Raw genomic sequence first — 26,358 nt, 5'->3', positions numbered from 1 at the left:
AATCATAGATCAATAATGTGAAGTTAACTCCACTGCTATACCAACCCTAGTTGTCAGCAGGCCAAAGATCAATATGTTTTGCTTTATAGAAGTATCTGACTGCTACATGTCACTATAGCTGTATGTGACGAGTAATTTCCTTCTCCAGTTGTAGCCTGTTGTGTGCCAATATGGTGTAATTGAAATTGTTGGTGGGAGGAGAAAAAAAAATCACCTTTCCCTGCTATTAAATCAGAGAATTAACTAAGATCAAGAACAAAACCAGCTAAAATATCTCCACCTGAGAATGGATAGGAAGAATGATTGTATATGAGTTGTGGGCTTTGTTGTTCAAGTCTCACTGCAGAGAATCGAGAACAAAATCTATGTTGACACTTCAGTGCAGTACTGAGGGAGAGCTGCAGTGTTGGAGGGCTGTCTATCGGATGAGACGTTAAGCTGAAACCCTGTCTGCCCTCTCAGTGCCCTGCTTTTATGTCCACCTATTTCGAAGAAGAGCAGGTGCATTCTCCCCAGTGACCTGGCCAATATATATACCTCAACCAACATTACCAAAACAGATTATCTGGTCATTACCACATTGTTTGTGGGATCTTACTGTGTGCAAATTGGTTGTTGAATTTCCTACGTTACAACAGTGACTACACTTCGAAAGTTGGCTATCAAGTGCTTTGGGACGTCCTGAGGTCATGAAAGGCGCTATATAAATGCAAGTTCTTTCCAAGGACTTGTGCTGCTTTTCAGCACCAATCCAGCTCCTGTTTTCTTTTGCATGGATGAGTGAGTCTCGTGCGTAGTACTGTGGGAAGGAACAAACACCAAATGGACAGTCACTGAAATGACTGTCTTATCAAAAGCTGAGGTGAGGAGGTCAAAACAGAATAATACTTTGTGAGGCAGTGAATACTTCTTTAGATGTCAGTTGGAAATCTCTAAACGTGAGTGAAAACTTGCTCACAGTGTGGCATTTGTCTTCACAAGTCATCAAGCCTCCTTGTTTTGAGCTGATCTAGCACAGCATTTTTTCACACTATGAAATAAGTGCCTCGGTGAAGATTGATCCTAAAATTTCACAGTTTAGAAGGAAGCCATTTGGCCCATTGCAAGAGTAGTCCCACTCCACCTTTTCCCCCACACCCTTTAAAACCAATTAGACAACAAGTGAATATTTGAGATCTGAAAAAATGGGAAGCTTAGGCTTTTGCACAGGGTTAGAGGGAAAGGTAAACTCTGGTATGACGATGCTGACTGATGAATTGGACAGATGACTGGTGTTGTGAGCATGGGAGTAAACTGGGCAGCTTGCTTACATGTGAGAATAAATGCTCTGCCACTTTGGTACTTTGGTAATCTGCCTCTCAAGTGGGATGACTAAAACTGGGCATTGAATGAAATTAAGCATCTTTTAATTTGAATGTATAATACGCAGAATTGTGCAATTTCTTGCATCATAAATGGTTACTTTATAAATTGTCACTACTCTTCAATTTGTAAATAGGGGCATTTAATACAAAAACAAGGATGTTATGCTAAACCTTTACAAAACACTGGTTAGGGCTCAGCTGGAGTATTGTGTACAATTCGGGCACTGCACTTTAGGAAGGATGTCAAGGCCTTGGAGGGGTCACAGAGTAGGTTTAGCAGGATGATACCAGGGATGAGGGACTTCAGTTATGTGGAGAGATTGGAGAAGCTGCAATTGTTCTCCTTGCAGCAGAGATGATTAAGGGAGACCTAATAGAGTTATTCAAAATTATGAGGGGTTTTGAGAGAGCAAGTAGGGAGAAACTGTTCCCTCTGACAAGTGGGTCAGTAACCAGAGGTCACAGATTTCAAATAATTGGCAAAAGAACTAGAGGGGAAATTAGGAGACATTTTTTCAGAGGGTTAGGATTTGGAATGCACTACCTGAAAGAGTGATGGAAGTAGATTCCATAGGAACTTTCAAAAGGCAATTGGACGTGTGCTCGAAGAGGACTAATTTGCAGGGTTATGGGAAAAAGCTGGGAAATGGGTCTAAATTTGACACTCTTTCAAGGAGCTGGCACAGGCACGATGGGCCGAATGGCCTCCTTATGTGCTGTAAGATTCTATATATGAGACTGCATCCTAATTGCTGGATAGCCCTTCACCCTAGGGCAAGGGTAGCAGGTAAGCAGGTTGTGAGCAAGGGGACAAAGCCTATTGTTTTAATCAAAGACTGTAGTTATACTCCAGTCATCCCAGACTGGTATCTGCCACCTATGGTATGCAGTTGACAGACCGTTGTTATATTGACTGGCACTGAGGTGCAGAGACAGCGAAGATCTGTACATGTGTGCTTCGACATATGCGCAGAGCTCTGTCCCCCAGCAGCTCGTTTTTAATTTTGAGAACACAGAGGAGAGCATTAGCTTTGTCGTAACGTTGAAGATTCATTGCAAAAGTTTTTTAAAAATTCAGGGATTTCTAAAATGCAAGTTATATCGTAGCTTGTGTCGGCACCCACTGTTTCACCTTCTCAATGTAAACCACTTCAAGACATTTTCTTCTACATGAAGAGCTTTTGAAATCCAAGTTGCTTTTGGAATTGTGTGGGGTGATTAGAGAAAGCCAAATATGGCTACACGGTGATTTCAATTGCTCCCTACCTCCTCCACCCACAGTCAAATCGCCTGGCACACTTACGGTCAAGGCTCAGTTATCAATAACCAAGCCACTCTTGCAAGATACCAGAGGGCACACGGCACGAGTGGAACCATACCCTAGCAAGGAGCTAACACCTAGAGGGGAATGGAGGAGAGATATAGCAAAAAAAAAGCATACACATGTAAATCAAATGATACCATGCATAATGATGGCTTCATTTTAAAAAAAAAAGTTTGATGGTAAGACTTCCCCCCTCCCCCCCCCCCCCTAACCACTTACTCCATGGATTTCAGGGCATATATAAATAGTTTAATTTCTAGGCTCACATTGAAGCCTTGTGCCCAACTCACCTTGCACTAGTTCTGAGGAACTATATTATTATCTTTGAAAAGCTCAAGATGGCGAGGAGATAACTTTGTACTAAAATATAAAACAATTGGGCAGGAGATGTTAGGAAAGTGCTGGGTTTAAGGTGAAATCTATGTATGACTAGGACACAAGATGTTTGGGGCATTCCACAGTAGCCCAAACATACACAGTCTGTTGGAATAAGATGGCTAAACACAATTAACATCCTTTTCCTATTCTATTGTTTTGGAAATGGAAAACATACAAAAGGATTTGGGAGCTCAGCTACGACTGGAATACTACCAAATGTACTAGTGGTAGTGTGTGTTTATTTACATTTATTGGTAGTGATCTTTCCAGCAGAAGAGCCAGGTAGAAAAAGCAATCATTCATAAGTACCTTTAAGGTAGGAAAATCATATGTTAAATTTATTCCGATGGCACTACTGATTGAATTAGATCATCCAAAGCAAATTTAAATTCAACAGATGGTCTGGTGCAACACGGAATCACAAGTACATATAATACCAAACCCTCAACTGCGTTAAACAGGCATCTCACCCCATAACAAAAAAGGAGGAAAATTCTGCTTGTTAACATACAAAAACATTTTTATTAATCTGCTAGTAGCTCGTTTGTAAACACATTACCCAATGTGGAACTGAGCCATACAAAATCATTAAGGTCCCAGGTTCGATCCCCAGCCTGTGCCAAGTTAGCTAATCTCAGCCAAGATGGCAGCAGGGCTCTACAACTGGCCTTAGCATTCTGAACTAAGAGAAAAACAGGAAAGGAAACAAAATAGGGCTTCCATATGTTTTTGATAACTTTGCAACAGCTCATTAGCATTAGACTGCATTTAAGAGCAAACTGCCAATTTGGTTGAATTTTGAAGCAGTAATACTACTTTTGTGTCAATGCAAACCAGTTTCAGCAGTACAATGATGCCAAAAGCAGTATAGCTGCGCTGTCAGGTCTCACTCTGACCCCTGCGTTCACTAGGCTAAGTGAAGCATTTAAGGGGAAGCTAGATAAACACACGAGGGAGAAAGGAATAGAAGGTTATGCTTTTGGGTTAGATGAAGAGGTGTGGGAGGAGGCTCATGTGGAGCATAAAAATTGGCATGGAATGGTTGGGTCGAATGGCCCATTTCGGTGCTGTATATTCAATGTAATGTGGAAACCCCAACGCACAGTCATCTCACGTTGGTCTGAGTTCACACAAGCTACGATATAACTTGCATTTTAGAAATCCCTGAATTTTAAAAAAACTTTTGCAATGAATCTTCAACGTTACGACAAAGCTAATGCTCTCCTCTGTGTTCTCAAAATTAAAAACGAGCTGCTGGGGGACAGAGCTCTGCGCATATGTCGAAGCACACATGTGCAGATCTTCGCTGTCTCTGCACCTCAGTGCCAGTCAATATAACAACGGTCTGTCAACTGCATACCATAGGTGGCAGATACCAGTCTGGGATGACTGGAGTATAACTACAGTCTTTGATTAAAACAATAGGCTTTGTCCCCTTGCTCACAACCTGCTTACCTGCTACCCTTGCCCTAGGGTGAAGGGCTATCCAGCAATTAGGATGCAGTCTCATATATAGAATCTTACAGCACATAAGGAGGCCATTCGGCCCATCGTGCCTGTGCCAGCTCCTTGAAAGAGTGTCAAATTTAGACCCATTTCCCAGCTTTTTCCCATAACCCTGCAAATTAGTCCTCTTCGAGCACACGTCCAATTGCCTTTTGAAAGTTCCTATGGAATCTACTTCCATCACTCTTTCAGGTAGTGCATTCCAAATCCTAACCCTCTGTGAAAATAGGTTAGAGTGGGGATTGCAGGGGTTGAAAGGACCTTTTGAAGAGAGGTTTGAGATTTTTGAATGCAGGATGGGATTATGCACTTTCAGCAGGGGTTGCTGCATAATTGATTGGGAGTGAGTGTCATAGCTGTTTTCCTTTTTCCCCCCCTCCAAATAAAGGAGTGCTGAAGCTGGTTGGAGCATTCCTACTGCTGTCCCAGCTGAGCTCAGGGATTGAATCTGGGATCTTCCTGGTTTGTATCGTTCAGCTATTCACTCGATAAACTCATTGAGCTATCAGGCGAGCACATGCATGCTTTTTGAATGTTGGTTTGTACAGTGCTGTTGATGTCATGGTGACTTAGGTTATTGAAGATGAAACTGATGAGCTGGAATTAACTTTTGTAGTTGATCGATCTTAATTTTACTTCATTGATCTAATATCTCCATAATAAGTGTTGAGGACCTGACATCAATATTTGCTGTTTAAAGAAACATTAACTGAAGATAATTGGATGTAAATAAAAGATGTTTGAATTCTTCAAAAGCATCTGAGGTTATATTCAAAAATGTACCAGATTACAGTTCCTTGTGGAAGACCTCGGTTACAAATTTTGTAGATATTCTTTCGCGTTCAATGTCACTACCATAAGCGGATCCTGCATTTCTTTTGATTGGAAGTTTACCTTAACTGTCCAATGTCTTGTCATATGATAGCAAGACCTGGAGTTGTAACGATGAAAACCTCTTGTTATGTGAACTGGCTCCAAAACTCCAGCGCAACAAGGCCATTATAAACCACAGAAGCTGATTTATTTTACAATTATATGTAAATGAACAGATATTTACAGTAAATTCTAACCTTTTTTGTAACACTTGTCGTAACACAGACAATAGCAAAGAACACTGAATCATCCCATTTAGTGGGCTACATATGCTCTTCTGACCAATAATTTCTTTGAAACAGGTCAGTAAGTTCAAGGAGAGAGTAAGAAACAATGCAGAGAGTCTTGATTTCAACATGAGGAGGATGTGTGTGTAGGATGGCTTATTTGAAGCTTAAGAGAACGAGAGTTCAGAGAGAAATAATCAAAGTTGTATTGATCAAAATAAAGATTGTGATGATGAGAGGGAGGAAGGGGGTTGGAAGAGATATAGGTATGAAATTTGAAAATTGTCACAATAAAAGAATGCTTATTAAACAAACAACTTTTTCTTAGATCATACCCAGGAATTGGGGAGCTTCCCTAAATCTGTTGGGGGGTGGGATTGGTGGAGTGGTTGGAGTATTGAAGTCTTAGCCAAACTTCGGCTTTATATAGAATCAAGAGCTGTTCAATGGAAAACAAATGTGGCACAAAGGAAAAATTGAGACAACTTCAGCAATGGAAGAACTGTGGGAATTCCATTTTATATCAGAAGAGCGAGTGAGGCCATGAATGTCAATAGATGACTTTGGGCTGTTAAAATTAAGGTGCTGTTAGTGCATTCTGTGGTAGTTCAGCTATCATAAATGTTATTAGATCCTTTCTCTGTTCTTTCATCTCCCCCCACCCCCCCACCCCCGCAAATAGACAGTAGTCGTACAGAATGGGAGCCTGTTAAGTGACCACTTAACCTTAAACCACAAGTTGCTTCAGGAGTGAGTGGAGATGGGTTTTGATCACCATAGACAATAATCTATATTGGATTATTTAATATTCTAAAAATATAATGATTCAGTAAGTTAACTTGTAGATCTAATGCTTATTGAAATGTGAAGCTTAGAATCAGAATTATGCAATGGTGGTATTGATAGGTTTAGTGTGAATTGAGTGATTTATGACCAGTGGTTGCAAACTTGGCCTTCCTGAATGCCCCCAGTATGATGATACAGTTATCAAATTTTGTAGGAAGCATTTTCTCAGTTTTGATCACATAATTAGGTAATTTTTCTGATTTTTAAACAGTATTTTGCGGAAAGGGTGGATTACTGCTCCACGTATTTCAACAACAGCTTGCATTTATATTTTTAATTCAAATGATGCAGAGCTCAAGAACCATTATTGTCTTGGCAACACCAGAGACAAATTTAACCATAACAACAACAACTTGCATTTATGTAGCATCTTTAATGTAGCAAAACATCCCCAGGAGCATTATCAGACAAAATTTGACACTGAGCCACTTAAGGAGATATCAGGACAGGTGACCAAAAGCTTGGTCCAAGAGGTAGGTTTTAAGGAATGTCTTAGAGGAGAGAGATGTGTAGTGGTTTAGGGAAGGAATTCCAGAGCTTAAGGCCTTTACAGTTGAAGGCACCTCTGCCAATTGTAGGGCGATGGAAATCGGTGATATACAAGAGGCCAGAATTGGAGGAACGCAGAGATCTTGGAGGATGGAGGGGCGAGGCCATAAAAAGGGATTTGAACACATGAGAATTTTAAATTTGAGACCTTGCTGCACAGGGAGCCAGTGTAGGTCAGTGAGCACAGAGGTGATGGGTGAATGGGACTTGGTGCGAGTTAGGATTTGGGCAGCAGTTTTGGATGTACTGAATTGAGGATGATTTCGAGGGGTAAAATGAGTTGTTTTTTTAAATTAATAGATGTCATGTAAGTTCTTAAAAGCATTTGCGTTGTTGATTGAAAGTCATATCATAGCTCAAAGTGATCAGCTTGCATTCTCTTGGCGGCCGCCGCCCCCCCCCTCCTCCCGAAAATTTTGGACATATTTGGAATGGAGGGGAAATCATCCAATAAAAGTAGTTGAATGTACTTCGAAATATCACTGTGTCTGATTACCAGCGTTTTTAGCATGAGGACAATTAAATACCTCCAAATTGTTACATTATATCTGAGCCAAGTATTCACTGGAATTTGTACCATAGAGTAAAGTGCAATGCTGCTCTGTACTTTAAACAACACGAGTGTTCTGGCGTGTGTGCTTGTTGAGCTCTGTGTTTGTATATTACTGCTGATGGGAGACTTACCAATCTCGGACTGGATCAAAATTTGGATCATTTATTGATACGGTTCATTTCAGAATTGTGCTAAAGATGACGGAACAAACTTTTGTGCAAATGAAGCTTTTAACAAATGTATTCTAAAATTACTCTGTTTAAAGGTCCAATGACAACAGCACATTGGATGAAGGCGTGGATTGCATGAGTTATGTCTGATTTTTCTGCATACCTGAGATCTTGATCTTGGCTGGACCACTACAGCAGGGTGCAGAGCAAAGGCTGAGGCATTTTTGTTACACAAAGGCAAACTTGCACTCCAATAATTTACCAAATTGTGTGCTGGATGCTGACTCGGAAAATAGTTTTGGAAAAGATTTCACAGTGAGATCACCTGTCTGCCTCCTGAGTTGAGGAATTGTGCATGACATGGGATGTAAGGGAGATCTCAAATTCATGAGTTGCTGTGCTGTCACCACTTCAGTTTCAGGTACTGAATCTTTGAAAGTGTGGTCATACTTTTTCAAGTACCTTCATATTAACTCTACAATACACAGTTAGAACTAGTGGTAACTTTAACCATAACTAAATCCAGTGTGGGAGATTGCACTTGGTAGTAAATGGATTCGAGGAGGTAAAGCGACAGATAGTAAGTATCACACAAAGATGATTTAAAGTTTGTGCAGTTGATTATTTTCGTTAAAAGAAACTAGTCCTTCCAGTGTGTTGAAAGTTAGCATGGTAATCAGAAGATTTATTTCTTTCTAGCTTCTTTGTAAAACTGTCCTAATTGGGGACATTTATGGCAGCAGTATTGTACATGCAAAATTATACCTCAAATCTAGTACACTATATTCAAGGAATAGGAGCTTATTTTGAACAGTAAGCATTAAAGGGAGGATGGCTGATGGAATGCTGTTGGTCACATCCTAGCAGTCAGCTCATTATAGAACCGAGAGAAACTTGAGACCGGACCACAAAATATGCGATTCAGCAGCTGAAATTCAACCATTCCAACTCCTGGCTCACTGATGCTTTGGAAATGTGTCTTGGTGCATGCATAAATTGTGGAGGTATTTTAAAAGGTTTGAGCTGCAAAAGTCTTTAAACTATAGAATTCTTATTTTTAATTAGGGATTTTAAAACTTTGACTTTGAATTCCTGGTTATGACACATGCCATTTTAAAGTCTTGAATAAGATGAACCCTATTGTCGGACATCATGAGCACCAGTATTAGCAGCTCCTGCTAGTGCAGTGAATCCATGGAAATTTTGGCTGTTCTTCTCGTGTACGAGTTACCCATTGAGCCTTAGCTGGTAGGGTGCTCACGGTTGGACATTCAGCAAAAAGCATTCCAATGCTTCGTGCTGGTATGCTGTGCAGTTTTAGTTGGTTAAGTTCGGGGGTCCCTTGAAACTTAGCTCTTGTCAACCATCATCTGAGCTGTATGGTCTTGGATAGTGGGGTGTTCTGTGTAGAGATAAAAGGGGAATAATCAAAATGACAAGCTGCACAATTTCACTAGATCCAAAGATAACTATTACGATATTTGCTGTTGGTGATGGATATGCTTGAAGAAACTGAATTGAATAATTTTGCAAACCCAAAAAAAATCCGAATCCTGCACCCTTATCAAGGTGGTTGGTACATAGAGAGGAGCAATGTGATTTTGAAGATGACATGCAGACTAATGTTGTAGAATTTGGGCATCCTTTGAGACAGCAGTTAAATTTTAGTGTGCCATGTGATTGTGAACACCATGTGATCACCAATCATGAAGGCTTTGACAGGGTAAATAAGGAGAAACTATTTCCAGTGGCAGAAGGGTTGGCAACCAGAGGACATAGATTTAAGGTGATTGGGAAAAGAGCCGGAGGCGACATGAGGAAACATTTTTTTACGCAGCGAGTTGTTATGATCTGGAATGCACTGCCTGAAAGGGTGGTGGAAACAGATTCAATAGTAACTTACCTAAGGGAATTGGATAAATACTTGAAGGGGAAAAACTTATAGGGCTACGGGGAAAGAGCAGGGGAATGGGACTAAATGGATAGCTCTTGCAAAGAGCCGGCACAAGCACGATGGGCCGAATGGCCTCCTCCTGTGCTGTACCTACTGTGATCTGCTCACAACCAACTACATTATTTGAATTTTACTTTATAAAATATACTAAAAATTTTTAGAATTTGGTGTTCAATGAATAGGCAAAATTAGCTTTCTTCTAATTAAAAATGTTTAATCAAAACAAACGGAGCTGCCCTCCTGCTGCACCAGCAGTGCTGTCAGTTTAAATATGGGTGGATTGAGCAGATGGCAGCTTTCAGGCCATCTGCAGCCCAACCTGGTTTCCCAGGTAGGATGTAGTATAGTGACTGATCGAGAAGCTCATTGTTGCATCTTCTTCCAGTTAATTTGGGAGATGGTACATCTGTCCAGTTAGTGGAGCATTAGACCAGCAATAGAAAATTATCACTTTTATTAGGGATCTTTAAACTGTTAAATCCAGAGACCAGGTAAGATGTCAAATGCTTTTAAGATGCGACTTACAAGGATAGCATTTCCTTTTAAATGGGCCTGAAGGAAAAATTAATTGCAGTCTGCAGTGTTGATAATCTTTATATCTTCCAAAAATAAGCAGAAATGCACAAGGAGGAACAGAAGAAGAATGTTGGCTTCTGATATTTTATGTTGCTGTTAAGGAATCCATGAGTTTATGGGCAGTGTTTATCTTATCAGTTTATCTTCATGCCCATATTATGAATGCACAAGTTTATTGTCACACTTGTTAAAGTTGGATTGCTGTACATAGAATAATTTCACATTGGGGTACACATTCTAGGAATAATTAGGACAGTCTTAGCTTTCAAGAAATGATTCACTAGCTACATAATCTGGAAAAGAAAATGTTTCAGATTTGATAATCCTCCAAAATAGTCCATTCTGCATGGAGCTATTTCCTCTACGGACTGCTCGTGTACATTTTCCACTTTCTTGCTCTTGTCTTCCGCCCGGACACTTCCCGACTTGCCATCTGGCGGAGGTGGGTTCCTAATGGAAGGCTCTCTGTGCAGGGATCTTTCCCTGCACCGTTGGGGATCTGGGGTGGGATGTTGCACAGAGCAGTGGTGTCAAACATGGTGCTGAGCCACTTCACAGACATCAGCTTATCAGTTATCAGTGTGTAACTCCTGTAGCTTGAAGGGAACTGTGTTAAACGTGTATGTGGGGTGTGAGAGGTTGCAGCCTCTATTTTAATATTTAAATAGGCTGCTGCTCAATTTGATTTAACTTCAGCCCCACATTTCTGATCTTTGGCCACCTGGTAGAGAGGGGGTGGGCTGGCCAGAGGACCTTCTCGAGGCTCTGCTTCCGGGCCTGGCAAAGACAGCCATTCACAGGTCCAGGGTGAGCACGATCCTGCGGGGAGGGTTGATCTGGCTGCCTGCCTCTCTGCTGCAGTCTTGTTTGCGCCCAGGCGGTCCTGGAGAGGGAACTTGCGGTGTCTGCTGGTTCACTCGAGACCTTCTGTGGTAGGTGGGCATTGCAGGATGTTCATTGCATAATTGACAGCGATTTAACTTAAATCAGTATTTCATTATATCTTTTAGTTTGATTAGACCTGGTTAGATAATTTTTAGTGGTGCCCTTTTAAAAGGGGGCACATGTGGAATTGATTTTGTCCGGTGACACTGGCGGACCTGGTACCACCTTTCCCAGTCTAATTAAAAAAGGAAAAATAGCGGTGTAAATGTTTAGTTTGATTGTCATTTGTTTCTGTTTAAATAGCTGATCCAAGGCTCCCCAATCACTTAGTGTCTATTTAGTCATTAGCTGAGCCATACAGATCAGGAAGGTCCAAGGTTTGATCCCTGGTCTATGCTGCATTTTTGATCCCAGCTGAGGGGTGGAGTTATGATAGAGGCCCTAAAATTGGCCTCAACATTCCCCGAATTAAGGGGGGAGAGACAGATGGAAAATAATACAAGCTCTAGCTTCTGGTCATAATTCAGTGATATACGTTGGCCTGGTGAGGACAGGATCGGTTGTGGCTGTGATGGAATAGCTACCTGACATTTACCGTCAAGCCATATGCACAAAGAGTGGCCAGTTGGGTGTGATACTAAAGGGTGACCTGTGTCTATGTCTGTTGGCCTCAGGAAGGAATCAACTTTTTGAGGAACAGAGGGAGGAAAAACTGAAACATAGTTGCAGGAGAAAAGTAAATAGAGGATGAATAAATGCAATAATTACATACAGTATAATAGTCTTTGGCTCTTTGTGTGCTGCTTAGTCTTTCCGCTACACTTCTATAAAATCTAGAACAAATTACAGAATAATGAAAGTGGCTCACTTAGACATTTTAAAGAGGAAAGATAAGACGGGCTCTCCCAAAAGTACTCCCTCGCCTTTGTTACTCTTGTGCAAATTTGAATGTTGAATTGCTTTTTACCCTTTCCCTAGAGCCTAGGCTTCATTTGGTGGCTTCCTGAAAGCGTGGCCATGTTTGGGAACTCTTGCTGCCACTATATGACACCTTGCTTCAATATTGTCCACTCCAACCAGTCCCACATTTCCAGTTTCTGGATGGCCACTTTCAGAGTTCCCCAAGGATCCATTCTAGGTTCCCTCCTCTTCCTCATCTATATGCTGTCCCTCCAATATCTGTTTTCAGAGGGTGAGCTCCCATATTGCTGAAGACACTCAGCTGTAATTCTCCACCCCTGCCCTTGACCCCACAACCATGTCTATGCTGTCAGACTGCCTGCAAATTGATTATTTGTTGGGAAATGGGAGACAGAGGGTCAGGACAAAGGGAATGTACGTCAATTGGTGGAATGTGTTCCTCAGGGATCTGTATTGGGACCTCAACTTTTCACCATATATGTCAATGACTTGGTTGAAGGAATAAAGAGTTGCACATCCAAGTTTGCAGGTGACATTAAATTAGGAGCTCAGTAAGTTGTGTAGATGGGAGCAGAAAGTTATGAAGGGACATGGTTTAAGTGAGTGGGCAGATGGGGAAGTGTGAGGTCATCCACTTTGGATCCAAGAAAGACAAATCGGAATATGTTCTTAATGGCGAGTGAATCGGGACTATGGAGGAGCAAAGGGATTTGTGTGTCCAGGCACACACACTACTAAAGGCTAGTGCACAGGGACAGAAAGTAATTAAAATGACTGGTGGAATGTTGGCCTTTATCTCATGGGGAGTGGAAACAAAGGGAAAGAAGTTATGATTCAGTTGTACAGAGCCGGGTCATACTCCATCTGGATTACAGAGTTCAGTTTTGGGCATTGCACAGCACCTCAGGACTGGTCTTAGAGGGGGTACAGCAAAGATTTACCAGAATTATACAGGGTTAAATTATGAGGACAGCTTGTATGAACTTGGCTTGTATTCCCTTGAGTTTAGAAGGTTGAGGGGTGATCTAATTGAGGTGTTTAAAATGACACGAAAGAGTAGCTAACACCTCTCGGAATCCAGGCCAAGGGGGCACAATCTTAAAATTAGATTTAGGTCATTCAGGAGTGAAATCAGAAAGCCCTTTTTCACTCAAAGGGTAATGAAAATATGGAATTCTCTCCCCCCAAAAGCTGCAAATGCTGGGTTAATTGAGATTTTCAAGACTAAGATTGACATTTTTATAAGGTACGGTTATCAAGGGATATGGATCAAAGGCAGGTAAATGGACTTGAGGTATAGATCATCCATGATCAAATTGAATGGTGAAACAGGCTTGAGGGGCTGAATGGCCTTCTCCTCTTCCTATGTTATTATGTTGTGGGTGAGCCAGGATTTCCTACAATTGAAAATCAGGTTGGTCGAAGCCATTGATTCCATCACCTTCCCTGGCTGGTTGCTCATGTTGAACCAGACTGCTCGCATCCTTGAAGTCCAGGTAAACCCAGAGCTGAGCTTCAAACCTCATATCCACTACCAAGACTGTTTACCTCCACCTCTGCCCCTGTCTTATTCCCGCTACTGCCAAAACCCTTATGCATACCTTTATCATCTCTAGACCCGACTTTTCCAATTTCTTACTTGCTGGAGTCCCGATCTCCACCCTCCATAAAAGCCTACTCAAAATACATCTCTTCTACCAAACATTCAGTCACCTATCCTAACCCTCTCAGAAAGGCTTACACCTGCTCACTGAAATGTCATGGGGGATTTTTCTATATTAAATGCAATATATAAATGGATATTATTGTTTTTGTATTTTATGCTTTGTTTTGTTGTCTGTTTGTGTGCTATCTGTTCTTTGTTACAAGTAAAATAAAGTTCTTGTCCTTGTTCCATAGACAAACTTTTTTTCCAGTAATACTTTTTGAATTCAGTTTTCTGGATACTTGTATGCAGGTCGTCCAGTATGTTGCTTCAAAAAAACTTTAAATATTTGTCTATTTCAGATAATTGATTTTTTTTTTGTTTTTCAGGAATTTGCAGGCTGCCATTGGTGCTTACTATGACTTTGAGAGTCCAAATATAAACGCACCTTCTATGTCATTTGTAGAAGATGTTACAATAGGAGAGGGGGAGTCCGTTCCACCTGACACCCAGTTCACCAAAACATGGAGGATACAGAACACAGGTAATTGCTAGAGTGCGAGCTTTGGAAGGGTTGAGCATTGCTGTAAAACCAGCAAACATGCAAGCGTATTGATGCTTACCATATAGAACCAAGGACAAATGGAAGGATATCCATCTAGGCCATCGCATTTCATTAGTTATTGCATGCATGTCTTGTGTTGTGATGTTGATCACTAAGGCTTTTTTCTTTTGGGGAAGAGGGGAAGAAACTACAGACAAGACTCCAGGATTCGATAAATGTGAACTTACATTTACATTAAGAAAACTTCTACAAATTACAGCATTGAACCTATCCTACAAATCTCTTGGGAATCCACAGATCAAGGACACTGTGTGACTTAAGCTAGTGAAGGTAATCTGCTGTAGCACCAACTAAAACAATAAATAATATAAATATTTCTTTAAAAATTCCTGTTATAAGAAGCATATCATCTGAATTACTGTGAGCAATGCCATGGGAGATTTGCTTACTGTAAAACTCGTAAACATTCTAACATATTCTGCATAGACTTTTCTATCCTAGGTACAGCTTTTGTCAGAAATGAATACAGTACCATTTGCAGTCAGCTGTGTGGTTTTTCCCTTTCCCTTTTTGGTCGTTTGCTTTAAGATCACTGATGTAACATTCCCCTAGCAAGGGACCTGTTTTCAAAGCCTATTTGTTTGTCACTATCCATTAGGAGACCGTTTTAGAGTCGGGTATTGTGGGGCAGGATTATGTTGTGCCAGATGTTCTTTACTTTTTTGTAGGGAGCTCAGGCCATCAATATGTCCCACTTTTCCTCAAAATCACTTAACTGATATGTGAATCACTGAGTATTAGGGATCTGAAATCGTGTCATGCTTGTACAGTTTGTTGGTTCAGAAATTAGCTGTATCTCTAGCCCAAGCTGTCCTGGAATATTTAAAAAGGAGAAAGATCAATTAGAGATGTGAAGTGGATTTATGGTATTTTTCTACTTCACATTGGTTCTAGAATGTGAGGTGGTTAAAATTTAGAGGGTACTTAGGACTGCGGATAAGGATGGTTGCATGTTAGCAATTGATCATAGACCCTAAGTATCAAACCTGATACTTCAAATTATTTTTATTTGTGGAAGCACAATTCTAAAGAAATTGGTTTGAATTGAATTTTGTGGCACACAACTGGTCATAAAAGCTCAGTTTGAAAGTAGTGAAAAAGGTTTGACTTTTTTTTTATTCGTTCATGGGATGTGGGCATCGCTGGCAAGGCCAGCATTTATTGCCCATCCCTAATTGCCCTTGAGAAGGTGGTGGTGAGCCGCCTTCTTGAACCGCTGCAGTCCGTGTGGTGAAGGTTCTCCCACAGTGCTGTTAGGTAGGGAGTTCCCAGATTTTGACCCAGTGACTATGAAGGAACGGTGATATATTTCCAAGTCAGGATGGTGTGTGATTTGGAGGGGAAGTGCAGGTGGTGTTGTTCCCATGTGCCTGCTGCACTTGTCCTTCTAGGTGGTAGAGGTCACGGGTTTGGGAGGTGCTGTCGAAGAAGCCTTGGTGAGTTGCTGCAGTGCATCCTGTAGATGGTACATACTGCAGCCACAGTGTGGCGTTGGTGGATGGGGTGCCAATCAAACTGGCTGCTTTGACCTGGATAGTGTCGAGCTTCTTGAGTGTTGTTGGAGCTGCACTCATCCAGGCAAGTGGAGAATATTCTATCACACTCCTGACTTGTGCCTTGTAGATGGTGGAAAGGCTTTGGGGAGTCAGGAGGTGAGTCACTCGCTCCAGCCTCTGACCTGCTCTTATAGCCACAGTATTTATGTGGCTTGTCCAGTTAAGTTTCTGTTCAATGGTGACCCCCAGGATGTTGATGGCGGGGGATTCGGCGATGGTAATGCCGTTGAATGTTATGGGGAGGTGGTTCGACTCTCTTGTTGGAGATGGTCATTGCCTGGCACTTGTCTGTCGCGAATGTTACTTGCCACTTATCAGCCCAAGCCTGGATGTTGTCCAGGACTTGCTGCATGCGGGCACGGACTGCTTCATTACCTGAGGGGTTGCGAACGGAACTGACCACTGTGCAATCATCAGCGAACATCCCCATTTCTGACCTTATGATGGAGGGAAGGTCATTGATGAAGCAGCTGAAGATGGTTGGGCCTAGGACACTGCCCTGAGGAACTCCTGGAGCAATGCCCTGGGGCTGAGATGATTGGCCTCCAACAACCACTACCATCTTCCTTTGTGCTAGGTATGACTGCAGCCACTGGAGAGTTTTCCCCCTGATTCCCATTGACTTCAATTTTACTAGGGCTCCTTGGTGCCACACTCGGTCAAATGCTGCCTTGATGTCAAGGGCAGTCACTCTGACCTTGCCTCTGGAATTCAGCTCTTTTGTCCATTTTTGGACCAAGGCTGTAATGAGATCTGGAACCGAGTGGTCCTGGCAGAAACCAAACTGAGCAGAGCATATATAAGATGGAATTAATTGACTGTTCACAAGAAATCATTTGGTGGGCTTGGATGATCAGGCCCATATTGATGATCCTATTTTTGTGCCTGAAATCTGAATCTATCCTGTGAATGCTTCTGAGGTCTCATTGTTGTGCCAGAATAGGGGGATATCTTGTGTGAATTTCAGACCTTCTTACGCATGTTCTGAAGGTGCTGCATCATCTGGATTACAATTACACAGGTGAAAGATTTTGCAGACAAGACCTATGCTGACAAATAAGTGAGGGGCGGGCGGTGAGAAGCATGGAAACAGGAAGCTACGGAGCAACTCAGACTTGCACGCAGAATATACCGTACGCCCCATGGACTCCAGTTTTAACCCTTTCTGTCAGCAGAGTGTTGGAAATACTGTGCACAAATGGGCACACTGTTTAGCATTGGTTTGGTAATACCATCTAAAAGGTCACAAAATCTATGCCTAGTCTTGTATTTCCATGTAGTCTTGGGGCCTATCCCAAGCTTTCTGAGGATTAGAATGTTTTGGCAGTTGACAAAGCAACACAATACTCATACTACAACAACTTGCATTTATATAGCGCCTTTAATGCTGAAAAACGCCCCAATGCACTTCACAGAAATGTAGTCAGATAAAAATGGACCCTGAGTGAAAAGAGATATTAGGAGGGGTGACTGAAAGCTTGGTCATATTGGTGGGTTTTAAGATGGGCCTTAAAGGAGGAGATGAAAATGGAGGTTTAGAGAGGGAATACCATGATCAGAGGGCCTACGCAGCTGAAGGCACGGCCGCCAATGGTTGGGGGAAAGGAGGGGGGTGCACAAGAGGCCACAGTTGGAGGAACACTCTTCTGGGAGGGGGTTATAGGATTGAAGAGTGATACTGGGAGCCAATTTCGGTCAGGAAGGAGTGATGGGTGAGCGGGACTTGGTGTGGGATGGAATACAGGCAGCAGAGTTTTGGATGGGCTGAATTTGATGGAGGGTGGAAGATGGGAGCAGCAGATGGGCTAAGGCAGGAGATATTAATGGAGGTGGAAGCAGGAATGTCTTTGTGGTGGACAGGATTTGGGGTCAGAAGCTCAGCTTGGAGTTGAATTGGACACAGGTTCGGAACAGATTGGTTCAACTTGAGACAGTGGCTGGCGAGGGGGATGGAATTGATGGCAAGTGTACAGAGGTTGTGATGGGGCCGGAAAATGATGGGTTCAGTTTTCCTAAAGTTCACCTGGATGAAATTGTGGCTCATCCAACACTGGACGTGGGACAAACACTCTGACAACATAGGCAGTGAATGGTTGAGACAGGTGGCGGAGATGTGGAGCTAGATGTTGTCGGCATGCATGTGCAAGCTGCCCCAATGTCTGCTGTCCCCGAGGGACAGCATGTAGATGAGAAACTATGTTACTCGTCACACAACGAAAGAAAGATTGCTCAATTTAGTTCTGGGAAATGAATTGATGCAAATAACTGATGAGAGTAGGGGGACAGTTGGGGAAATAGTGACCCACAATTTAGTTAGGGTCAATGTAAAAATAAAGAAGGATAATAGTTGAAGATAAGGGTGCTGGATTGGAATAGGGTGAAGTTCAGTGAAATAAGAGATCTGTCCAGAATTAACTGGGCAGAAAGGTTTGTTAACAGGTTAGTGGATCAGCAATGGAGAATCTTCAAATATGAGATGGAGAGAGTACAAAATAAATACATTCCTGCTAGTTGATTTCCCATAGCGTTGCGTTACGTTAGTGGAGCCGATTAAACAAAGTGTACTCTTCCGGCAAAGCAGAGTTGGATGATGGGGGATAATTGGGCCAGGGCCTGCAAATGATACTAAGCCCACATTTTAAAGTCATAAATTCTGTCGTGTGTGTGTTTTCCATTATACATGTGGAAATTCAAATTTAGAATGAAAAGTGCACATGTGTAAACTTGTCACACTGTAATTACACCCTCCCACCAGCAGTGCATCACAGCATCTCTAATGGCAGGAGTTTGCAATTATAGCGTTGTGAGTTCACATTCTAAGTGTGGACATAGGAATTTCTAATGGGTAAATATGGACAGGATGTTAATATTTAGATAATATAGATTGGATAAAAAGGGGGGGTGGGGGCAGCATCAAAGAGATTAAAACTAAACTGAAATTTAAACAGGACACATGATATTAGGACTAATAATAAAGTTGTTACACCAAATTTATTGGAAGGGTGAAAAAGGCTAAAAGGGAATATGAAAAGAAAGCTAGCAGATAATATAAAAGGAAATACCAAGTGCTTTTATAAGTATGTTAGCAAGTGGGACTGAAGTTTAGAAGTTTACAACATGGAAACAGGCCCTTCGGCCCAACATGTCCATGTCGCCCAGTTTATACCACTAAGCTAAGGGATGAAGTGGGTGTCTAATTTTGGAGGATGGAGTTGCGGCAGAGATACTAAATAAAGATTTTGCATTTTTTTTACAAATGACGGTGGAAGTGATACTATAATTGTACTAATGGAGGATATGGAACAGTATCTGTAGAAAAGGAATTGGATCTGAAAAAATGAGCAGAACTCAAGGAAAATAAGTCACTGGGTTCTCATGGCATACACACTAAGCTATTGAAAGAAATCAGAGAGGAGATATTAAAGGCCCTGACTACAATTTTTCAGTTCACTTTTTTTTAATATATATAAATTGTGCTTTGGGACTGATGAGTATTGAATGATTTAATGTAATACCTTTTTCAGGAAGGGAGAGCAGGATAAATCAGACAACTTTGGACCAGTTAGTCGAATGTCAGTTGTGGACCAGCTCTTAGAATCCATAACTATGGATAAAATTAGTGAGCATTTAGAAATGCATGGATAATCAAGGACAGCCAGCACAGATTTGTTAATGGCAAGTCATGTGACAAATTTAATACATTTTTTTGTAAGAAGTGACTGGTTAGGGAAAGGAGATGCAACAGATGTAGTGTACATGGATTTTTAGAACATATTTGGTAACTTATCCCACAGTAGGTTTGTCAGAAATATTCAGGCATATGATACAGAAGGAAATGTCGCAGCAGCATGGTTAGAAAGTTGGTTGACAGATAGGAAATAGTTTGGGTAAATGGGTGTTGCTCTGATTGGAGAAGAGTTGGAAGTGGTGTATGCCAAGGTCAGTGCTGTTCTTTTCTGTTCTCCGTGTGTTTATATAAATGATTTGGACTTGGGCACAGGGAGCACAGTCTCAAAATTTGCTGATGACACACAAGTATGGAGTTTGTCAAGCAGCGAGGTGGACTGTAGAAGACTTTTAACAAGACAGGTCAGTGGAATGGACAGGTTGGTGGCAGATGCAATTTAATGTGGATAAGTGTAAGGTAATGAATTTTGGAAGGAAAAAGCAGGAATGAGAATATGTGCTCATTGCAAAAGTGCTGAAAGATGTGGACGAATAGAGACCTGAGGGTTCAAATATATAATTCCTTGCAAGTGCAGGCAGATAAAGCCATAAAAAAGCCAAGAGTTTGGGGTTTTTTAAACTGGGGCATAGAGTACAAGAGCAAAGAAGTTTTAAAAAAAATAAAATTTGTACAGAACTTTGGTTTGGCCACAGTTGAAGTACTGCTTACAATTTGGGGTATTCCATTACATGAAGGACATTAAAGCTGTAGAGATTGTACGGCATAGGTTCAGCAAGATGGTGCTCGGGGCACTGTTCCCTTTAAACTGCTCAGCAGTTTGTTGTGTGCCGCGCACGTAATCATTCTATCCGCGCACCAAACCAGTGCTCTCTGGAGACGCTGCTGAGGTGACGTCAGCTACTAATCGCTTTGCGGCAAGGGCGGGAGTTAAAAGTTAGGTTGGAAGGGACCGTTGGGAAAATAGTGTCAAGGTTGGACGGGAGCATTGTACTGTTGGCGTCTAGTGCGGGTCAGTGGTACAGCTGCTTAGAGACCACAAATAGTATACTGTCCGATGGTAAGTGTGTGTGTGTGTAACGGTTTTTATATATCTAATATATGTTGAAGAAATAATGTGTAAGTTTATATATGTTAAACGTTTATATATTTGTGATATATACACACACATGAGGATTCAGTAAAGCGTGAGGCGATGCATTCAATTAAATGAAAGCTTTTCACCCCTAGTGTGAATTGTGGAGAATAGTTACTTTAGCTTAAAGACAAACATATTTAAGGCATTGGTAGCAAATAACAATGGAGGAAGTCTACGATTAGTGCAATTAACAGTTTTTTTGTCACCATCCTATTCAACGTTAGCTTCTGAAGTAAACTGCAAATGAACCCTCATGTGTAATACTGTTATTAAAGATCCTTCTACAGTTGAGCTAAAATATACTTTCCAATCACATTGGTATATTGTAATTGAAACAATTAAGTTGATTTAAATTGTTTTATACAACTGCTATCCAAAAGCCCTCAGTTGCCCTCAGGATTGTCTCTTTTTATCTTTGTCCGTTGCCTCCCTCAGATCAGGTTCACGATGACCAAACTGCTCTCTGCCTTACATAGAGGCAGCCAAAACTAATGAGACCTGCAAGATGTACAATTATAATGCAATATTTTTTTAAACCACGCTGAGGATTCAATGGGGTGGGGTTTTAAAAAATCCCCAAATTCACACCGACTGATTTGACAGCTGTTTCATGTTTCTCACTCAATTTAAAAACTCTGAATGCACACAATTTATTTCTGTTTGAATCAGTCATTAAGCTGATTCAACAAAAAGCAGATTAGTATCATTCCCATCAGATAATTTTTAATAAAACATAACAAGATTGATCTGCTCAATCCTAGTGCAACTTAAGAAACCCATTTCATAAATTATATAAATTTATCAGCCAATATAAAATTAAATTGTTACAATTATCCATTATTTTGTACATTTGTGCTGTTTGTTATATGCCCTGAATAATGTTTTCTAAAAAGATGTTCTATTCAAAGTTGTGATTTTTTTTTTACGGTGGTGCACAAACCCAAATTCATTCCGCACACGGCCGAAAAAAATTAGAGGGAATATTGGCCGGGGTGGAAACTATACTTCTGTGGAGGGTCTCGAGATACTGGGACTATTTGCCACTGGAGCAGAGAAGGCTACAATGAGATTTTGTTTTAAACGGTGAAGGGTTTTGATAGAATGAATAAGGAAAGACTATTTAATCTGTCAGTGAAGAATGGCCATTAATTTAAAATTAAGGGAATGTGAATAGAGGTTAGGAGATATTCCTTTACGCAGTGAGGAAGGAAGAAATGCTTTTCCACAGGAAGTGGTTGAGATGGAAACAGTTACATCTTTTAAGGGAAAATTGGATAAATACTTGAAGTAGAGGATGATGCAGTGCTTTGGAGGTGGGCGGGGGGTGAGAGAAGGAAAGAGAGCGCGGGGCAGTGGAATTTGTTTTGGGTTGCCGTAACAAAAAAGCAGCACTGACACGATGGGCCAAATGGCTGGCTTTTATGCTGTAAACCTTTTATGGTTTAGTTCAGACAGGTTGGCTGCAGTAAGCTTCACTAGCTGCAAGTTACTCGGGCAAGCACTGCAGAATGGCTAAGATGTTAATTGTTTAAAAGGTCAAAGCAGTCACGTTTAATCACAGATATTCTTGCCCTTGTCAAAGGTTGGCTTTCCATTCAGTACTGATGAGTGAAATGCAATCTTTTGTGGTTGGTTGTCATAATATAATTGAGAGATGGAGTTGTCTATTGCTTTTTGCATCTGCAAAAGGGGTCTTAATTTTCTTTTGGTGATAGCGTGTTTTACTGGGAGAGTCAATTTCAGCATTCCAGTCAGCAGCAGAAAAGCTCTGTTTTTAAGATGGGCCAGATTAAAGTTACTGCAAGTAAACTTCTGTTTTAAAATCTATTTGAAGAGAAGATGAGTAGTATCTTTATTGTTTCATATATCCAGGAGAATAACAGTATGATTCAGCTTTACATTGCATACTGTTCACTTACCTAAATAAAACCAGCTGTTGGTTTACAGCCTGAGTCTCAGTCTGGTAAGAGTGTATATTCAGTCCACTGTCTGACGAGAGGAGAATCGTGTGGTAAATTCCAGCAACCAGTATACAGGATAAGGATTCTCTGTTATGATCTCTGGGTCTCGCTATTGTTCACATAGATCTTGGTAGGTTAAGGCGTGCTCTGGGCCGTGGGGGATGTGAGATCTACTAACTGGAGTGGTCAGTGACACCGAATGCAAGAAACTAGCATAAAACCCCCAAAACTTGATTCCCTATATAGGCCGTAAGAGAACCTGCAACGTCAAATCATAGGCACCCAATATTTGCACATTGTTAGGACCTTGTCCTAAGATTTGTGGAGGAAAAATAATACAAATACAATTGCTATAATTTCAGTGTGGTTTTTATTTCTTTGGATGTATTTTCCTCCATGTACTTTTGACATACACCCTTTCTTCACAGTGACTAACTCTGACCTGGAATATTTTGGGTGTTTAGTGTCCAACAAATTTTTTTTGACATGATTTTAATACACAGTTGGCTGTCTCCTTTATAGAACTGAAGGTTAGTCTGTGGATGGTAATTTTGTGCAGCTTGTGGGAGAGGAAGCAAGAATTGATCGTGTCTTTCTAGTATAAAACCCTAAAAGAAATAAGTCTGAGTGATTGTCCTGGATGGATGATGGGCTTGTTCCAATTTATGAGGAGGATAGACTAGATTCTTATTCACTCAGCCTCCACATAAATGAGCAATTGCCGTCATTTTACAGAAGACCAGAATGTGGATTACTGCCCCTTTTAAGAATCCTTTGATTACCTCAGCTTGAAATTCTCAATCACATTGAGGCAGGTTTTTAGTTTTTTGGCTGCAGGAGGCAGCAATCAGATGCAAGAAACCATGGGAAAACAGAAATATTATTACACTATACAAAATTTGGTGAACAGGAAATTCAACTCCAAAACAGCAGCATTGCCATGCTAGATCAGATAGCAAATTAGGCTAAGAAGGAATGTACATGTGGAAAAAGGAGAAAATTATGAAGATTATGGAAGGTTGATAATTGTGCTATGCATACCAGAAATCTCCAGTTCCAGAATACCATTATGTAACTCAAAAGCTTTGTTCTTTTAATTTGCTGAAATCACCTTAACTCCTCTACTGATTACTTTTTTTGTAGGCCCACCTAGTGTTCACATTACAGATAAGAGATTTGAGCTTGTAGTGGTGAGATAGCTCCAGCAACGAAGCCAAAGACAGGAAGCCTTCATTGCACCTGATGTTGTGCCTGTAACTAGAAGAGCAATAGTTGATTCTAGGCTGAACATTGGTCAGCCTGGATTTAGAAATTGGTGGAGTCCATTGAAGTCAGTAATTTTTAAAATGTTCAGAAACTTCAAAAAAATACCGCCACACCAGGGTGTGAAATTTCCAGCAGCATCACCAATGAGTTTTTCACATCTGCAGTACCAATTAATGGCATACTGTGGGGCTGTTGTTTAGAGTTCCACTTGTGTAGCTGCTGACTTAAATAAGAACATTTGTCCATTAGAACAAAAGTGGCTTCAGTTAGTGTAACTTGCTAGTTTTCTTTTGTTTTTTCTTAGCTATTAGAATATTTGATTTATACCCATAAGTAAGCTTGTCTTCTGAGATCTGACATCTATAACTTTTCAGTAATCTGCTCGTGTAGAGTTGTATGACATGTAGAGTTGACATTGATCTGTTATGGAGTTATCTGCATACGGAATTAAATGTAATCCCGTACGATGCTGTTACACTCACTTTGGAAATGATGGAATTTACACTCAGCCAGACTACAAAAACTAATAAATTAATTTACAAATTGAAAATGGCGATATCAAACACAATGTCTGGCCAGTACAGGAGAGTACAAATGTAAGCTGTAAGTAGAAGTCTATATGGGGTTAATTTTAGTCTTCATTATAGTCTTTGTAAATAAACAGCAAGCCTTTGAATTCTTCCACTGTCAAATTAAGTGCTTGATAATTCACTACTCCAATTTGTGATTGAGAACATTCTGAGTTCACCACCAGTTCTTGGGGGACTTTTTTCTGTGCATTGTTTTTAAGCATTTGATTCATTTGAAACCAGGCAATTGGGCAAAACCTAAGTAGATTAAAATTGATAATATAAAAACTTCAATTCAAATATGTAGGTTTGGAGCTTCACAAGATTCACATTCACACAGCACAATATTATATTTCTGTTTACACAGCTCAAGTACAGTTCATTCAGTCATAGATTCATCGGATGCAATCAGTAGAAACACAATTATTCTAGGTGTGCAGATCTAAGCACCATTAATAATATTCCATCACTCAATCAAGTATTGAAATGAGACACTTGTGATCAAAAATAGACCTGTGTCTTTAATTAGAAGGCAAATTAAGCAATTTAAAATTTGTGACAGACATCAGATTTGTAAGTTATGTTTTCTATAACATTTTTTGAAGTTATTTGAGAGAACAGAAAACTGATCAAGGGGCTCAGATAATATGAAAAATGTAAATGACGTTGGAGTAGTGCATAATTATTATCTAAACCTTGATGTGATTGTGTGATATATATATTACATCTCACACATTACGTAGTTTTGCTTTCGGCAGTGGCTGTCGTAGATGCTGAAGGGCAGTATGCTGCATGTTCTTAGAGTAATATGCCACGATCCTTTGTCATGTTGTCCTTTGTTGTGGCTGCCTGGATGGATATTATTAATGGTGCTTAGATCTGTACACCTGGAATGATTGTGTTTCTACTGATTGCATCCTATAAGTCTGTGAATGAACTGTACTTGAGCTATGTAAACCGAAGTATGATTTTGTGCCGTGTGAACGTGAATGGAGCTGCTATTTTCTACAGTTTGAGACTGAGGTGAGGATATGATCATTATTAGTGAGGTGCTCCCAGTTATCCCTACTGGTTTATAATTTACATGGGAGTGTGTGTCAGCCAGATCGCTTTTCAAAGCTTTTTATATTTTAAAAAAATGTGCTAAGCCTAACTTTTAATATCTGCAAGATGAGTATTATGTTCAAATAAGTTCATTTTAACAAGGCAGGTTGAAGTGTATGAGCAGTTTGGATGATTGGACATTGATTCTCTTCTCACCACCACCCACCTCTTCCCCTGCATTTTGTGTTTACCTATCCTATGTTCAGGATAGCTGAGACTTGGGAGTTACTGCTCAAGGAATTCCTGCCTGAAAGCTATGACTTACCAGTCTGTGCTGCTTGGGGTTGTGCTTTTGTGGTTTTTTTTAAGTAGCTGTCTATTTTTATTAATCTGAATTTTTTCAAAATTGGATTCCTAAAACATAGATTTGAAAGCTGTTTAAACCAGGATGCGTCTGTGTGCGAGATATTTCCCATGCAAACTGCTGAAAAGCAGATAGGCTGCGCAGCATCAGCTATAGGAACTGTATAGTCTCTTAAAATCAGGAGGTCAGGCAGAGGTAAAGAAATTATTTGTGAGCACTTGCCTTTTTTAACAGGGAGCTTTTTAAAAAGAATGCTCTATATTCTTCCTTATCTCCTGAGTATTGCTTTAACTGATCAGTAAGTTTGGCTACTTTTTTTTTTCCTCTTATCCCTTCTGCCCTCAAGGTGGTGCCTATTGTTGAGTATGGTTTCATAGAT

The 26,358-nt window shown here is 40.7% G+C and overlaps 1 protein-coding gene across 4 annotated transcripts in view; it reads left to right on the top strand.

Moving 5' to 3' along the window:
• ilrun (inflammation and lipid regulator with UBA-like and NBR1-like domains) overlaps positions 1 to 26,358 on the top strand; it is a 73,475-nt gene that overhangs the window by 2,382 nt on the left and 44,735 nt on the right. For all 4 annotated transcript variants that reach the window (XR_010968348.1, XM_068007338.1, XM_068007341.1 and 1 more), the window contains exon 2: positions 14,161 to 14,315. Coding sequence is in view for 3 of the 4 variants with exons in the window: in XM_068007338.1 (XP_067863439.1) it covers positions 14,161 to 14,315 (155 nt within the window). In the remaining variant the exon portion in view is untranslated. The remainder of the gene's footprint in view (positions 1 to 14,160; positions 14,316 to 26,358) is intronic.

Source organism: Heptranchias perlo, chromosome 27, assembly GCF_035084215.1.
Source record: "Heptranchias perlo isolate sHepPer1 chromosome 27, sHepPer1.hap1, whole genome shotgun sequence".
Classification (NCBI taxonomy): domain Eukaryota; kingdom Metazoa; phylum Chordata; class Chondrichthyes; order Hexanchiformes; family Hexanchidae; genus Heptranchias; species Heptranchias perlo.
This window is presented reverse-complemented; position numbering and strand designations above follow the sequence as displayed.